The sequence below is a fragment of the Microtus oregoni genome, unplaced genomic scaffold (assembly GCF_018167655.1).
Source record: "Microtus oregoni isolate MIOR12 unplaced genomic scaffold, Mior012 000018F_ref0000195, whole genome shotgun sequence".
Classification (NCBI taxonomy): Eukaryota; Metazoa; Chordata; class Mammalia; order Rodentia; family Cricetidae; genus Microtus; species Microtus oregoni.
This window is the reverse complement of record NW_024543077.1, coordinates 7,302,308-7,319,641: the sequence shown is the minus strand read 5'-3', so window position 1 is coordinate 7,319,641 and position 17,334 is coordinate 7,302,308. Positions and strand designations below refer to the sequence as shown.

Below are 17,334 nucleotides of genomic sequence, written 5' to 3'. Positions count from 1 at the left end.
CTCAGTTTTTCTACTGAAAACCCTACCTCATTTCTACAATATTATTTGCATTTTTCAAAAACATTTCAAGATTTTTATGTTATAACAAAAATCTAATTTTTATTAAATAGAGACACTCCTGAAAACTTCACATATCTACATGTATAAGCATGAATATGAATATGTATATGCATATTCTTGGATGATTTAATGGTAGTGTACTTATCTAACAAGCCTTGGGTTCAATCCTCAATGCACCCTTAAAATGTATCTAACATTAATTATTTAAATGATCTTTACATATAGCAGCTGTTAATATTTTATGTGCTTATAGAATTTTCATTGTTATAAAACCACTATGAGTAACAGTTTATAGTATACTTATGTAAAAAGCATTTACATATTCTTATGTAAATTTTTATAAATCATACTCTACTGCATGTAGAAATATGATTTATTTATAGAGTTATTCACTGTGGATTTATTGTGTGCCGAACAATTATGAGATTTAAAGATGAACTATCATGGAAAGCCCAAGCAAGCTTTTTATTCCTCATGGACTAATATATTAGCTAGCATTACTTATGAAACAACAGATTGAAAAGCGTTTTCCTTGTTAAAATTCCTCTCGGAAATGCTAATACTGTAATATATCGATATTTTGTGTCTTTTGATATACAGATTCTATATGGTTTCTGTTAACTTTGGTAAATTTAATTCTTCTCTCACATACCATAGTTTTGTAGGTTGCACATAAATCAATACTGGAGATGGGGTGGGATGCAGGAGAAGATGTGACTAGGAACCATGACCTTGGGATCTCCAGATAAAGGGGCAGTGTGGAGCGTACCAGCAGGTGGCCTTTGGAATACACAGGGCTTACAGGAGATGCTGAGCCTGTGAAAGCTCCAAGGAGAGAGAAGTTAAGAAAGAGATGACTTCAAGTTGAAGTACAGATGGTAATTTCCTAGTTACTATCAAATAGAAAAGAAGTATCACTAGCTGGAAACAAAAAAAAAGAAAGAAAGCTGACCATGATGGCCAGAAAAATACACAAACAAGGCAATAGGCGAGATAATCTTTTCACAGCACCATTTTACTTTTCAAAATTTATCAATTTTTGTCTATTGGAAATAAATTCTTTTCTCACATGCTATATCCTAACTATGGTTTCGTCTCCCTCTCCTCTTCCCATTTCCTCTATACCTCCTTATCCATTCAGACCCACGCCCATTATTTTTCTCCTTAGCAAACAGATAGGCTTCTAATGAATGATAATGAAAGACGATAAACCAAAAACCGAAACACTGAAATTGGACGAAACAAACAGAAGGAAAAAAACTCAAGAAAATGTGCTAGCGTCAAAGACACGCTCATCTACACCTTTCTTAATCCCATAAAAATCCTGAACTGGACAACTTAACATATCTGCAGAGGACTCGAAGCAGACCCGTGCAGGCCCTTTCACGCTGCTGCAGTCTCTGTGAGTTCGTAAGAACTTTGATCATGTTGATTTAAAGGCCCTTGTTTTTGAGGTGTCCTCCTTCTTCTTGACCCTTAAGCTCTTTCTACCTCCTCTTACATAGGAGTTCTCTGATCCCTGAGGGGAGAGATTCAATGGAGTCCTCCATTCAGGGCTGGGTGTTCTGAGTTCCTTCTTTCATTGTAATGTCTGGCTGTGTGTCTCTGTATTTGTTCCTTTCTGATGATGGCTGAGCAAGAGACTGACCTGTGAGTATCCAGAAAGTCATTAGTTGTCATTTTATTGCGACTCTTCTATTAACCACAGTGGTATTTGGTTTGCTCTAGGTCCCTTTGCTATTTAGTTTCAGGTACTTGGTCACCCAAGTTGACTATGGGTTCCATCTCATGGAGTGGGCTTTAAATTAAGTCAGTCATTGATTGGTGATTCCCACAAGTTTTGTGTCATCATTGGGCTAGCATATCTTGCAGACGAGGTACCATTTTACAACAAAGGTTTATGGCTGGCTTGGTGTTTGTTTCTGTTTCGGCAGCATGCAGAAATTTCCTACACCAACGGCACTGGAACGTAGAGGTGAAGACCCTCTGTAGGCACCAGCTCAACTTCTCCATGTTCAATGAATGGTGTAGGTGTTGTTTTCAGCAATGGAGTCTTCCTATCAGTGTAGAGAGAGAGACCTATAGTCTTGGCAACTACCTGGGTTGTTTAAGATCCTTTTGACCAACAGCTCAATTAAATGTAATCAAATCCTGAGACTGGAAACTTCATTTTGTGATGAGAGATGGCCAGTTGGGACTCTGCCTCCACCGCATTGTTTGGTGATTTCATTTAGATAACCTTCATATGTGTACACATTTGGGAAGCTTCTACTATATTAGGCTTCCCTACTACCCCTCAAATGGTCCTTAATTTAAGCTGTTTGTCTCTTCAGGATGAATGAATATGCTTCCACTTTTATTGGTCTCAAAGCTGCCTCCTAAAAGAAACATTTAAACAGAGTGAGGAAGACATTTAACAGAGAGTTTGGCTCAAATTCCTATCATACCAACACAAAATGTAAAAGGTGAAAAAAACAAAGAAATTGGGGCACAAAGACCTGTTTCTTAACCTTGGGAAAAATGTAGTAATAGGAGCGGCGGGCTATGTTCCTGGCACCCGGCCCCCGCATGGCTAGCTTTATATGTGAAATAATTACATGGAAACTGTATTCTTTTAAACACTGCCTGGTCCATTAGTTCCAGCCTCTTAATGGCTAGCTCTTACATATTGATTTAACCCATTTCTAATAATCTGTGTAGCCCACAGGTGGCTTACCAGGGAAGATCTTAACTTGCGTCTGTCTGGAGTGGGAGAATCATGGCAACTCACTGACTCAGCTTCTTTCTCCCAGCATTCTGTTCTGATTACTCTGCCTACCTAATTTTCTGTCCTATCAGAGGCCAAGCAGTTTCTTTATTACTTAGCCAATGAAACAACAGATAGAAAGATGACCCTCTTCCATCAGAAAAATAAAGCACAATACTAGGCACAAGGGGTGAAACAGAACAAATTCAACTTCCTATTTCAGCATCCTGTAGAATAGGAATGAAAAATAAAACTGTGGCGGAAAGTGGGGTGCACCCTTATCCTGAAGCACAGGGAGAATAGAAACAGAACAAGTCATACTGTGACATTCTCTTCCCACCTCCTATTCCTCCCCACAATACCATTACCATCCTGATGAATGAACTGATCTTGATTTTACATTGATATGTTTATCCATAAGGGACATGTCCATTTCAGAAGTAGGTTTTTTTTTTTTCAAAGAGAAGTAAAAATGTGTCAGTGGTCAGTGCATGCACGAAGACCTCTAGCTTCTAGACGTCAATGCCTTACTATAAACATTGTACATAGAATGGGATCATCCTTGAGGATTCCTGGGAATTTCCCTAGTGCTGTTTCTCGATAGCCCTTTAATGGCTCTCTCAATCAAGATATCTCTTTCCTTTCTCTCCCTCACTGCCCTTCCCCCTTCTTGAGCATCCTGGATCTTTACAGAGTTCACAAGTGTGGCACCCACTCTACACAGCATCAGATACACCCATCCCTCCCATTTAGTGAATCTTGTGGGTATTTAAGTTTTTAATATTTTGTTTGTGAAGGAAATAAGAGTGTTGTCAGATAAGTACTGTAGTTGTATTGACCTATAACAAGAGACACTGAATTGCTACACCGAGCAAGAGATGAATGCTTGACAATGTTCTGTTTGACATAAGCATTCTGGACCTAAAGACTGGGTATCTCCAGCAAGCTATAGAACAAAAGTCCTACAAACAGAAACAAAGACACCCAGACAATTACTGAGTTTGATAAAAGGTAGCATTGCTTTAACACTGTAATTTTTGTGTGTCAGCTTGCTTTGAAATATGAACTTGTAAGGACTGGTGCTTTAGCTGCCTAAGGAAGCCATCAGAGATCCAGCTGTTTTTAGCTTCCATTGTACCAGTTACCATGTGAGCTTCTTGCTTGTGTTTACCACGTCCAGGTCTGAGCACAGCTGTTTTATTTCAGATATCATGTCAAGTTCAAGGAATAAATACCTTTTTTATTTTGTATGATCTCAATGACTAGACTAGCTGCTAAAAGATAAGAGGACAGTTAAGGGTGAGCCTCTGGACAGAATGGCCGTTTTCGATCTGTGATCCACGTCCTGTGGCTGGGTATGCTTAGATCCAAAACCAAATCAAAATTATCTTCCTGAGAATTAATAAGAGAAAGGAAATTGGATAGGTAAACTATTTCAGTTCACCACAATATGAACACTGAACAAATAAAAGTCTGTTGGCTAAAAGATGCTCTGGTTCATTGTAAAGGATAATCAAGGTTGGAGGAAACATGGAGAGATAAAAATACTTCCAAAACAAATAAGATCATCCATAATATTATAATTTGTAGTAAGTAATTTAATTAGTGAAGGGAAATCCACACTTATTCTTAAAAGCTTCTTCAAGTTCTTCCTTGGCGGAAAAATAAACTAACCATTAAAATTAGTTCATGAACATTTAGTAATTATTTTCTAAGAGATATAAATTTTCAAGATGGTAAATGCTGTATATTAATGGTAGAGAAAATTGCAATGTACTTTTGGAGAGCATAATGATACTAGAGTACAAGTGGTGATTTTACTCATGTTACGTTAGGGGAGTGATTCCTGCTTACGTTGATGAGCAAACTACATCTGGTATTCGGCAGCTGGCATTTGCGTGGACTGCCAGAAAACATTTCATCACTTGTCATATGATGCACGTGACACAGAAAGATGGAGAGAAGGAAGAGAGGGTTCAGTTGAGGAAAGACCTACAGACCAGGATTCAGGCAGAAACAACAGCTAAGGACGGGGACAGGCGGGATGCTTGCTCGTAGCTATGATGAGTTATCAAAGGTAAAACGTCCTGCTGATGGGAGCTGGCAGGTACAGGGCAGGAAAAGAGCGTCTTACAATGCCCAAATTATCCCTTCGAGAGTTGCCAGTGGGTTTAAGACACGTGGAGCCAGCATGTTTGAAAATCACGTTTGTTAGCTTGGGTCAACTGGAAACAAACCAGATTCTTTGAAAAGGGAACCGCAACTGAAGAATCGTCTTTGACAGCGTGTGTGCGGGTATATTTATAGTTTCTTTATTATTAACTGATGCCTAAGGACCCAGCCTAGTGTGAACATTAACTCCCTAGTTTATGGGCTTGAGGTGTACAGGAAGAGTTGCTAAGCAGTTCGAGAAGGAAGGCAAAGTCAAGTCTTCCACCGTCTGTGCTTCGATCCCCACTTTGAGACGCCTGCCATGGCTTCACTGTGCTAGAAGAGCACAAGCTGAAAGTATTACCTTTCTTCCCCAGGCTGCTTTTGGTCATGTTTATCTCAGAGCAGAAAACAACCCGGGATAAGGATGGGTCTTTGTTGCCTTGTTTTTTGCGTCCTCTGCTTCGACTGAATGGTTTTGAATTTAGAAAATTTTGTGTATAGTCATTCTGAAAAAATATTTGTGTGTACCCAATATAAACTGTTCTTTGTTTTCCATTATCACATTGGTTTGCCTAGAAAAATAGCCTCAAATACATAAGAAACATTATTTGGGAGTATGAATTTTGACAGTTGAATGAGTTAAAATGATTTTCTATGGCATGTGACTATGAGTATTCTCACAGGCAGGAGAAAATGACACATTTGGCAACTTCTGAAATTTTTCAATGAATGTAAATACATGTGAACAAACAATCTTTTGCAGTCCTTCAGACACTCAGATTTCACAAATCTGCCCACCAGCTTGTCACGTGAGGTAGCACGATGTGGGTTTGCAGGTATGCAACATAAATGCTTTCCCCACTAACTTTCTAGCACATAGCGGACAATGAGGACTACTGAGAACTCAAGAACAATGGCAATGGGTTTCTGATCCTACTGCATGTACTGGCTTTGTGGGAGCCTAGGCAGTTTGGATGCTCACCTTACTAGACCTGGATGGAGGTGGGTGGTCCTTGGACTTCCCACAGGGCAGAGAACCCTGATTGCTCTATGGGCTGACAAGGGAGGGGAACTTGATTGGGGGAGGGGGAGGGAAATGGGAGGTGGTGGCGGGGAGGAGGCAGAAACCTTTAATCAATAAATAAATTAATTAACAAAAAAGATTATGTTTGGAGTCTACCATAGTTTTCCATTACCTTAAGCTATATTTTTTTCCTTCATGTATTACTCTGCACTCTTTAGAAGAACGAAACTAATAAAATGAATATATATTATATTTATATAGAGAGATTATGTTTTATTTATACATATATTTATACATATTTATGCATTATATGTTGTATTGATAAATTATATATATATATATATTATATGGATATAAGAATCTGTTATAGTGGCTTACAAGCTGTGGTCTGGCTAGTCCAACAATGGCTATCTCCCAACAGAAAATCCAAAATGCCTGCAGTTGTTCAGCCCACAAGTCTGATTGTGTCTTACCTCACAATTCCAAAGAAGTAGTCTCTAATGCCAGTGACGCAAGAAAGAGCTTCCCTCTTCCATGTCCTTTTCAGACATTGCCACCAGAAAGTATGGTTCATTTAAGATGGATCTTTCCAACTCAAAAGATCCGGATTCAGGATAGGTCTTCCCAAGTAAATAGATTTAATTAAGAAAATCACCTTCAGAGGTATACCCTGAGGTCTTAGTCAGTTGTGGATGTAGTCAAACTGTCAGGCAAGAACCGCACTCACATTTCATTGACTTTAATATTATTGCTGGAAAAGATAAGAGTTTATGGTATTCTTGCTTACAATTTAATTTTAAATAAAACAATTATTTATTATTTGTGTGTGTGTGTGTGTGTGTGTGTAACTGCATGAGACTGTGTGAGTCAGTTGTGGATAACATGTGTGTACTGAGAATCAAACCTGGGTCCTTTATGAGAGCAGTGACCTTTCTCTTAGCTGCCGACTATCTCGAGAGGCCCCAGCATTCTGTTTTTTAATTTATTCTCTACAGTTTGGGACTAAAAAGACTCTTAAGATTAATATTCATAATTTAATAAATTTATTATTAATTTAAACTTAATAGTCAATAGAACTGCATCATCGGCTTTTCCCAGTCATACTCTACTTTTTCTTTAGATTAGATTATAGCAGCAAACATACTTCAATTGTTTGATACCCATGAAGAAAAGCCATTCCAACTTTACTTCTAGCTAAATCTTTGGCACATATATTCCATAACAGAGGAATCACTTTGATTTATTTCATGGAGGGAAGAAAATCATCAATATTTATGCAGCCATTTTTCTTTCAACTTTTTACATCACTTTATTTCCATAGTAACCTTAAAGAACTTGAAAGTTTTCTCAGACTCAGAAGACATTTGCTGAGTAAATAAGCCAGTAACAAAGGGTAACTATTATATGGCCCCTTCCTTGTGATGCCTGCAGCAATCTCATACAAGGAAATGGAATTAAAATGGTGATTAGTTGTGTTTATGGGAAAAAGTAATGGAAATGAAGAAATAAATAACTTTTAGCCCTGTAATGAGATACATTATGGATAATCCAATGATAGTTCAGTAGTAACTAATACTCTATGAATATAAAAACTACACTTTAAATGAAAAATAAAGCTATTCACAAATTACTAGGTATGGACATGGAAGACAGACTACTTTGTTATTATAGTAACAAATGCCTTAGACATCAAAAAGTGACTTGAAATTATTCATCTTTTATATGTTATGAATGTATTTATAATAGAATCAAGTTGTATGATTATATGTATATACTGAAATCTTTTACAAAGAAACTTTATTATTTTAGGAGGAATTGTTGATAAGGATCTTCGTCACTACCTCAACTTAAGATTTCAGAAGGGTTCTGTTGACCACGAACTTCAGCAAATCATCCGTGACAACCTCTACCTCCGCACAGTGCCATGTGAGTACCATGGCCCACATCCTTTTCTTTCTGTGATAAGCAGAGAACTGCTCAGCTATATGTTTATTATTTGTTTAGAAGAAAAATACTGTCACGTAGACATTTTATGGACAGTTGACATTGGAATTAGATTTGAGATATGGAACTACAGTTGCAAAAGCTTTTAATTTGGTTTTGTGGTGGATAATAAAATCCTACAGGGATTTGTGGTATTTATGCTATAAAATATATCATAGTTAGTATTGATAATAGTGATTCTAGGCCTGATCTTCAGTATTCCTGAGTCATGACTGAGGCAGAACTTCACACCAGGAGCCAGGAGACTACAAATTACTTGGTTGAAGCTATTACTAACAGAATCCACAGGTGATTTTGCACCAGAGAGCCTTCCGACCATAATAGCCATACTCTGAAACACAAACATAGCATATTCCACTACTCTCTGGGAACTGGTGATGATATACACCAACTTAGACTTCTGTGTGCAGTCTCTAGCAATTTCTTTAAAAGAGAAGACCAGGTAAATTGACACAATTTGTAAAACAACATCTGAGTCTCTGTTCCTGCCATTTTGACAGTCCCCTATTAATGGTAAGAAAAAGGAATCCCAGCTCAATCGTAGACCCTGTGTAGGTATCAAAGTCCACTTTCTTCAAGTGAGATATTTTAACTGCCACGACCCTATCCACACTATAGAAATACAGATGTGTTGGTGCATGTATGGGGTTCATTGAGTCAGATCCTAAACATTAATAAACTAAAAACTAAGAGCTCTGATGCATTATCATTACAAGGAATCTTTGATTAGAATAAATTAAGCAAGACAAAAATGATACATCGAGTTGAATCGCCAACCTTTCGAAAGTGATACAAATGAAAACTTCTATTAAAATATTGAAACACACAATTATGTGAAGGTAGAGCAGAAACCACCGGGGGTTTTAATCTCTGGGGATGGGTGGGAACTTGTCATCATCAGTCGGTACCAAATGGCCATCAGAATATTGTCATAGTATATTTACCATCCATTACTAAGCAAGAATACTTGACAGTTGTTGTCTTGTTGGTCAAAGTGATTCCAATTCAATGCATGTCTGTACGTGAGTAGACACCGGACTCTTGCTGTGAACCTGCATGCTGACAGAAGCACACTCTCAAACACGTGAGTTTGACATCTAGTGATGGGCAGGAGATGGATTGAAGAGACTGAACTGCGTATAAGGTGATGGATTGACGCCCTTTGGAAGCCTTGATGCTGTCAGTGTATCTAGGTGAATTTATCTTTCGTGGCATAAAAGAGAGGAGACCCAAAATACTAAATAAAAAAGTACAGGCACTCTGTTATGTTTAAAAGCTGAAAGCATTAGATAACAAGCTGACATTCAGGAGTACTTGTAGTCCTTGCTAAGACGGCAGCATAAATAAGAAAATCTTAATTAAATATGACTATAATGGGAGGAATTTTGCATTAGCTAATTAACTTTTAAAGCATCTTTCTTTAGCATACCAAGGAAGGACTATGAAGGAAAAATAAATATAAGGGTAAAAGACAGCATTTATTAGTAAACCTAGAGAGCTTCAAGATGTGATTCTGGTTCAAGGTCATGAATTCAATTAGAAGTCTTGAGCAATGCCTGTAAAGGAGACAATTAGAAACTCAAGGGATCTAAATATTATCAGGAAACAATTGCTCTTTGATTTTGCAGCCACCATTCCTAATAGTCAATTTCAATAACAGCATTCTCTTACGTGCTTTTAATTTGACATAATAGTGAAAAACATCTGATATAAAGATGATTCCGATTTATACTATTAAAAATGCTTTCATTCCAAGGAGCCAGTCCTGAACAGTCTATCTCCTTTACTTATTATATCTTTTAATGAAGTATTCAGTCATTCTCAGAGAGTATGCAATAAAATATGCCAGTAGTATAAAAAGTACTATCATTGCTTAGGAACTTTTCGAGTGTATACAGCCCATAATGGCATTCATTAGTTAATCTCATTTCCTATACATCCTCCTGGGTCAATAAAGTCTTATTATTTGATGACCGACCACACTAAAAGGAAAATATGCTAAGAATATGTCATGGCTCCTATTCATACATATATCAATGTGAATACAGTTGCCTCTTGTTTAATCAAGCAGTGCCACTAGTAATTTGTCCTTGATAAGTGCATAGACATAAAAGCGTAATCAATTTTTGATCATGTGGATGAAGTGAGTAGTTTTCTTCACAAAACTGGATCTAACTCAGCAACTCTAGCTCCTCCGTGGATTGCCCCGACAAGTGCAACTGGGAGGAAAGAAGAGGCAAATCCTAGATCTGAACTCAAATTCTAGAGCTCAGTGCTCAGCATGTGTGTAAGAGCCCTGGAATTATGGGTCCACACATGCCCATCTCCGCATACACCAGACTTAATGAAAGGCAGTTGTAAGTATTGACCTCTGTATACACATCTTAAAAAGGTCTGTGTCCAGCTATGGCCACGTTAGCTACTCAAGGGAAGGAGGGCAGGAAATCTAGGTCTCTACTGGCCTTTAACTGGAAATAATATCAAATCTTATGAAATTGGTTTGCATAATCAAGGGTTGATTACATTTAGCCTTTTGAGTTAGTTTTCTTAGAACTTTATCTCGGAATTGCTGAGAAAGAAAGTTTAAAAAACTGTATCTCAGCCGGGCGGTGGTGGCACACGCTTTCAATCCCAGCACTTGGCAGGCAGAGGCAGAGGCAGACTCTTGAAGTCTGTGAGTTCAAAGCCAGCTAGTTCCAGGACAGGCTCCAAAGCTACAGAGAAACCCTGTCTTGGAAAAAACAAAACAAAACAAACAAACAGAAACGAAAAGCTGTCTCTCTAGTCGTGGAGGCATGATGATTTTTTTACATGTAGTATGGGGAGCCATAAACTATTGCAGGCATTGTGTCTGCTGGCATCAATTCACCATTCTTTTCAAACAACCACACAGGAACGGTCTTCACGAACTGTGCCTCTCTCTGTGTAGAGCCCAATGCAGTCTCAACGTTCTTACATTGAAGACATTCCCTAGGTGTTTCATGTTGTTAATTATACAACTAATAGAGGGAAATGTAAGGTTTTAGGGAGCCCTGGCTACTGAATGTGAAAAATAATTGCTTTTAAATGGAGACGACAAACCAATTTTCTAGTATTAAGTTTCCGTTTTAAGGATTCTACGTGAGGGAACTTAAGTATGTGGGGAAAATATGAGTAGACAAACCTGGGGTGGCTTAGACTGAGATAAGGAGTAACCAAAGAAATGCAAACTGATAAAGAATGTGGATTTTTGATCCTACTGCACGTACTGGCTTTGTGGGAGCCTAGGCAGTTTGAATGCTCACCTTAGGAGACCTGGATATTGGTGGGCAGTCCTTGGGCTTCCCACAGGTCAGGGAACCCTGATTGCTCTTCGAGCAGATGAGGGGGGGGGACTTGATCGGGGGAGGGGGAGGGAAATGGGAAGCGGTTGTGGGGACGAGGCAGAAATCCTTAATAAATAAATAAATTAAAAAAAATGCTTTGTGAAAAAAAAAAGAATTTAAAGCATCTGTCACATGGAAGGTCAGTTACGCTGATAGTGTATAAAGGGCAATTTGAGAAGCCCTAACTTACCAGCATTTATTTGAAGGTGCACGGAGTCATTTCATCCCAGTATGTTAAAATACAAAGCTGAATCAGCAGCTGCTATAGCTGGGACAGTATAGATACACAAGTATATACAGCAGTTTGTAGAAAAAATTCTCAAAAATATTAGATTCCTAATGGTTGGAGAAAACAGAGTTTACTTGTTTTTAATATTCTACTGGGCATGATATTGTATATATTTAACTTTGAGACTAATCAACCATAGTTAATCTCACTATGCTTCTTAACTAAGAGAAAAAATGGTCAGTGCAATTTATCGATAACACTTGGGTCCTTTCCCTCCTTGACGTTCATTAGGCACAGCTGTTGTTAGAGTATGACTGTTTCACATCCTCCTGCCATTGTGCCACGTGATGTGGAGAATGGCTTCACGGACTGACTCTTAAAGCTACAAAATGAACTGGGAGATATTGATAGCTTCAGCACTCTCTCAGGATAACACGGCCATTTGTTGAGAGGGTTTCAATGGGAAGTAGCTTAAATTTATTTAAAGAGTAGAATACTAATATATACCCGGTAAAAGACAAATCAATAAAGCTAAAGTAAGAACTATTACATAAAACCAAATATGATTTAAAACATAGACTTAAAATATGAAAGAAAATACTATCTGAAAGATTGTATTGAGGCTTAAATCACACTGATGTTTTCACATAATTACATGGCTGTAGTTTGTAAAGCTAACCACTACTGAGGGGTATTGTCAAGGATGCAGCCACACAGACACACAACCACACAGTCACACAACCACACAGTCACACAGTCACACAACCACACAACCACACAGCCACACAACCACACAGCCACACAGCCACACAGTCACACAGCCACACAGTCACACAGTCACACAGTCACACAGTCACACAGTCACACAGCCACACAGTCACACAGTCACACAGACACACACCCACACAGCCACACAGTCATACAACCACACAGCTACACAGCCACACAGCCACACAATCTCACAACCACAGAGCCAGCCATGGAGTAAAAAGGAAAAAAATATATAGAACAAAGAAAGGTAAAAAGTCCAGAAGTAAAATGTACTTCTAGAGAAATGGGATAATTTATGATAGAAAAGCTGGCTAGAAACACGCCAAGCAAAACCAGGAATTCATAAGTAGGAATAAGTCTCCATGTATTTATTTGGGAGCTGGGTGGCACGCCCCCAAAGAGTTAAAAAAAAACTACACATATCAAGCAGATTTCTTGAGAAATTAAAATTCTGTCCTGGAAGTCTCAACAGCAAAGGAGAAATTCCAAGGGTTCTGTGTAGTAGCAGATGCTGCAAAGCAACTGTCAGTTTTCTCTCAGATGGACCTCTTTGTGGTGTGTTTATTAATATTATGATTTTACAGAAAGGTGGATTAAGCTTAATCACCTTTTTTTTCTGAGAATTTAAAGATTTAGTCAAGATGGCATATGCATAAAAGTATTTGTGTGTGTTTTGTGAGGCTATGTGAGCAGATAAGTCGGTGATGACAAAGAAGACTCATAATTCCATTCAAACTCCTAAGGAAGCAGTGACTTTACTGGGGTTGCTTACAGGAACCTGGACCACTCACCCGCCACTACATCAGAGACATAAGCTCTAGTATGGATGGTGAGTCTCTGATGCTGCATCCTTGAAGGCACACCAAGTGGATAGTCTCTCCTTCCCAGTTATTGCCACTGCGTATATAGTTTCTGGTAGAGCAGTTATGGACCTTGACACTTCAGTTCTGTTCTGAGTCTTAAAAGTTTAATTTCTGCTCTTAGTTTCTGAGTCTAAGGGGTGTGTTTTCTCACACCGTAGGGGGAATACTTAATATTTATTAAGCAGAAACAGTCTTACATATCAATTCCAATTTTTTCTTGTCATTAAAAAAAAACAAGTATGTCTTGGTTAGATTGTAAATAATTGACTTGGGAGAATGGTCTATATGTGAGAAATTCATCATTTAATCTAATTAAATCATTTAATTCAATTATTAGATTCAGCTTCTTACCTGGAATATGAAGTCAAGGAATGTTAGAAGTGATTCCATTGACTTCTCCATTTGACACCACAAGTCTTCAGTGTTAAAACAGAGGAATACATCTAACACAAAAGAAAAGCAGTAAACACTGAGAGTGGAGTTTTACCGATTATCCCAACCACATAAATTTCCATTTGTATTGACTCCATTGATTTTTTTCCTTTTCTCTAATCTGACTTTTTCATGTGGTTTGCCTTTGTCTCTATTGTAATTGTAAGAGAGAGAGAGAGAGAGAGAGAGAGAAAGAGAGAGAGAGAGAGAGAGAGAGGGAGGGAGGGAGACATACAGAGAGAGAGAGAGAGAGAGAGAGAGAGAGAGAGAGAGAGAAAGGGAGAAAGAGAGACCCTCTAGAGCTTGCACACCACTGGTGCAGGTGGTAGGTGGAATATGCAATCTTCAACTTCAAATGTCCCTAACTACTGCTATAAGATTAAGGGATCTGAGTTATTAATGCATTATCTCCCAAAAAGCCAATCATCACTTTCAACAAAACTAGCTCTCCTTGGAGGGAGCCTCGAAAAATACTTATTGAATGTTTTGACTTCTTAGCCCTGGGTGCTGGAATATGAAATCAACACATCTCACTTATACATCCATATACTGTTAAAAAAAAAACACAGTTAAGACTATTAAGTCAGACCAATCTAAGTTTTCATCATCAGTGATTGGAACCAGGTTATGAGGTAATCATGTAAGTAGCTCAGGAGGCAGGCACATCCTGAAGGCTCTGGAGTGCAGTTGGACCATCAGCATTTATTACAGACACACTTGGATGAGATGGTGATTAACACGGAGATCCTGATTCCAGTCACTGCAATCTTAATAACAAGCCCAGTAGTCGACAGTTATCTGTACATTACAAGTTAGCATTGCAGGTGTATAGTAAGGAGAAGTAACCTTCGGCTTTCTCTGTTTGTCATCATGGAACTATGGGGGAAAACTCACCTCAGAACCAGGGCCATTGGTTGTAGAGGTTCTGCTACTTGCTACCCATGAAGCCTTGACCAAGGTTTTATTTAGCTTTTGTGCCTGGAAGGAAGGAGGTGATCGGCTGAAATGAAGTGAAATGGTTCTTTCCCGTTCATCTAAAATGCTGCAGTTTTCAGATTCTGCTGACTTGCTTTGTCATTATTCAAATCAGTTCCTGCAACGGACTAAGTTATTCCGAGGATGGAACGCCGGTGATATGAAGCAGGTGTAAACAGCTCATGGAAGCTAAAAGTATATCAAATGCAGCAGACACTTCAGGGAAAAATAAAGAATGAGGTTTAAATTAAGTGCCGTTCCGGATTAAAAACCAGTGGTGCGTGTACTTTCAAATTTTTCTATGAATGTCAAGTTAAAGATACCATCATAGCTTTGATGTCCCCTTGAAATTTACCTTCACTATTCACGAAACTCCGAAACCTGGTCCAGTCTCGGTAAATGGATAAGAAAATAAACATAATGAGAATTACAATTTTTTAAAATTGCTCCATTCCTTAGAATGTGAAATGAATTGAGTTGTGACTTAAAGACTTCTGAACCATGAGGTATATCGTTCTGAAAATATGATTGCTATACTTGTGATAAGATGTTTAACATGGAATATAGCGTCTTCTAATGCTGAGCCTTCTAAAATGTCACTTGTGTGACTGAATAGCGCTGTTGGGAGGGCCAGATGGGATCAAGCTAGTAGGAGACCAAATCAATGCTTAGTGCAGTCAACGATTTCACAGCACAAATGAAGAATTTAGGAAAGTCTGTAGGGCTTCTCACCTGGCGTAATTAAAAGTTAAGTCTGATGTAGGATCAACAATTGATTCAATTAAAGACTTCACAAGGATTCTACCTTTTCAGGCTAGTCAGAATGGAGAACTGGAGTGCTTCCCAGCTCCTATTCAGCCACGCCATTACTTTCTTACTTTACCTATGCAAGGATCAGCTTTCAGAGAAGCCACTTTTTCCACAAATAAGTCACCAAATATTTGTGCAAGTTCCACTGGAGGAAGATGGCTTTGAGTCCTGCACAACACACGCTAACTACTACCCCTAAGATTTTTCCCAAAGACAAAAACAGAAGCAAATCCAACCTGTGTGTCTCTGTCCTCCCCATTTTAGGTAGAATTCTCACTGATGTCATCTGATCAGCTGACAGTGATGACAAAGCTATGCAGCCGGAGGCCCCTGGGAAGGGGAAGAGATGCATAGCCTGAGTAAATTGGGAGCAGGGGGAGGTGAAGGAGAGCGGGAGTGGGGCATGAGGGAACAGGATGGACAAGTTGGGGGGAAGGAGAGAGAGGGAGACCTAGGAGAAAGAGATATCTTGATAGAGAGAGCCATTATGACATTGGGAAGAAATCCGGTGTTAGAGAAACTGCCAGGAATCCACAAGGATGACCCCAGCTAAGACTCCGAGCAATAGTGGAGAGGGTGGCTGAACTGGCCTTGCCCTCGACTCAGATTGATGTCTGCCCTAGCTGTCATCATAGAACCTTCATCCGGTAACTGATGGAAGCAGATGCAGAGAACCATGGCCAAGCACTGGGCCAAGCTCCTGCAGTGCAGTCAAAGAGAGGGCAGAGGGATTCTATGAGCAAAAAGTCAAGATCATGATGGGGAAACCCACAGAAACAGCTGACTTGAGATAGTGGCAGCTCACTGACTCTGGACTGATAGCTGGGGATCCTGTGTAGGACCAAACAAGGTCCTCTGAAAGTGGGCAACAGTTCTGGGGCTTGGACAGTCTGTGGGGCCAGGATTTATCTGCAGTGCATGAACTAGCTTTTTGGAGCCTATTACCGGTGGAGGGCTACCTTGCTCAGCCTAGTTATGAGGGGAGAGGAGGGATCTGGTCCTGCCTCAACCTGATCTGTCATACTTTGTTGACTCCCCATGGGAAACTTTACCCTATCTGAGGAGTGGATGGGAGATTTCAAGAGGGAGGAAGGTAGATGGGGGAAGCAGGAGAAGGGGAGGGAGGGGAAACTGTGGTTGGTAAATAAAATGAAATAAAAAACTTTCAAATAAAACTTTAAAAAAAGAAAAACTATGCAGGTGATTAAGGGAGCTAATCAAGTTCTAAATTATTTTCTCACTATCATGTCAGTGCCAGAAATATTAAAATATAAGCTGTTTATTGGAAAAGAAACATTTTAATTGATTCATATTTCCTACTCTATTGATATGGGAAGAGAATAAATGCATCATTTTTAATTTATTAATATAGGAAATGAATAAATGCACAATATATATACTATCTAAGAGCTTTTTTGATTGTATAAACTTTGCTTATAAATACTTAGCTTTATAAACTTTAATACTCTAAATTCTTCCATACATTTGTAATGATGTAAAACTTTATAAGTAGGCATTACATAGCTCCTAGTTTCCCACATGAGAATTTCTCAATCCTAAGTTCAAAAGCATTTTTTTTTTTTTTGTAAATCATGGTAGGAGTGGCAGAAGAAAGGAATTAACATTAACGCACACCAAACACCTATGTACAGGCATGTTGTCTAGTTTCTTTTTTTTTCATTTATTTATTTATTTACGAAATCTGCCTCCTCCCCGCCACCGCCTCCCATTTCTCTCCCCCTCCCCCGATCAAGTCCCCCTCCCTCGTCAGCCCAAAGAGCAGTCAGGGTTCCCTGACCTGTGCGAAGTCCAAGGACCACCCACCTCCATCCAGGTCTAGTAAGGTGAGCATCCAAACTGCCTAGGCTTCCCCAAAGCCAGTACGTGCAGTAGGATCAAAA

General features: G+C 38.9%; 1 protein-coding gene across 5 annotated transcripts in view; it reads left to right on the top strand.

Annotated features, from left to right (window-relative positions):
- Positions 1-17,334, top strand: part of LOC121458759 (membrane-associated guanylate kinase, WW and PDZ domain-containing protein 2-like) — a 1,271,545-nt gene that overhangs the window by 377,653 nt on the left and 876,558 nt on the right. For all 5 annotated transcript variants that reach the window (XM_041668118.1, XM_041668117.1, XM_041668120.1 and 2 more), the window contains exon 2: positions 7,794-7,910. In XM_041668118.1, coding sequence (XP_041524052.1) covers positions 7,794-7,910 — 117 coding nt within the window. The remainder of the gene's footprint in view (positions 1-7,793; positions 7,911-17,334) is intronic.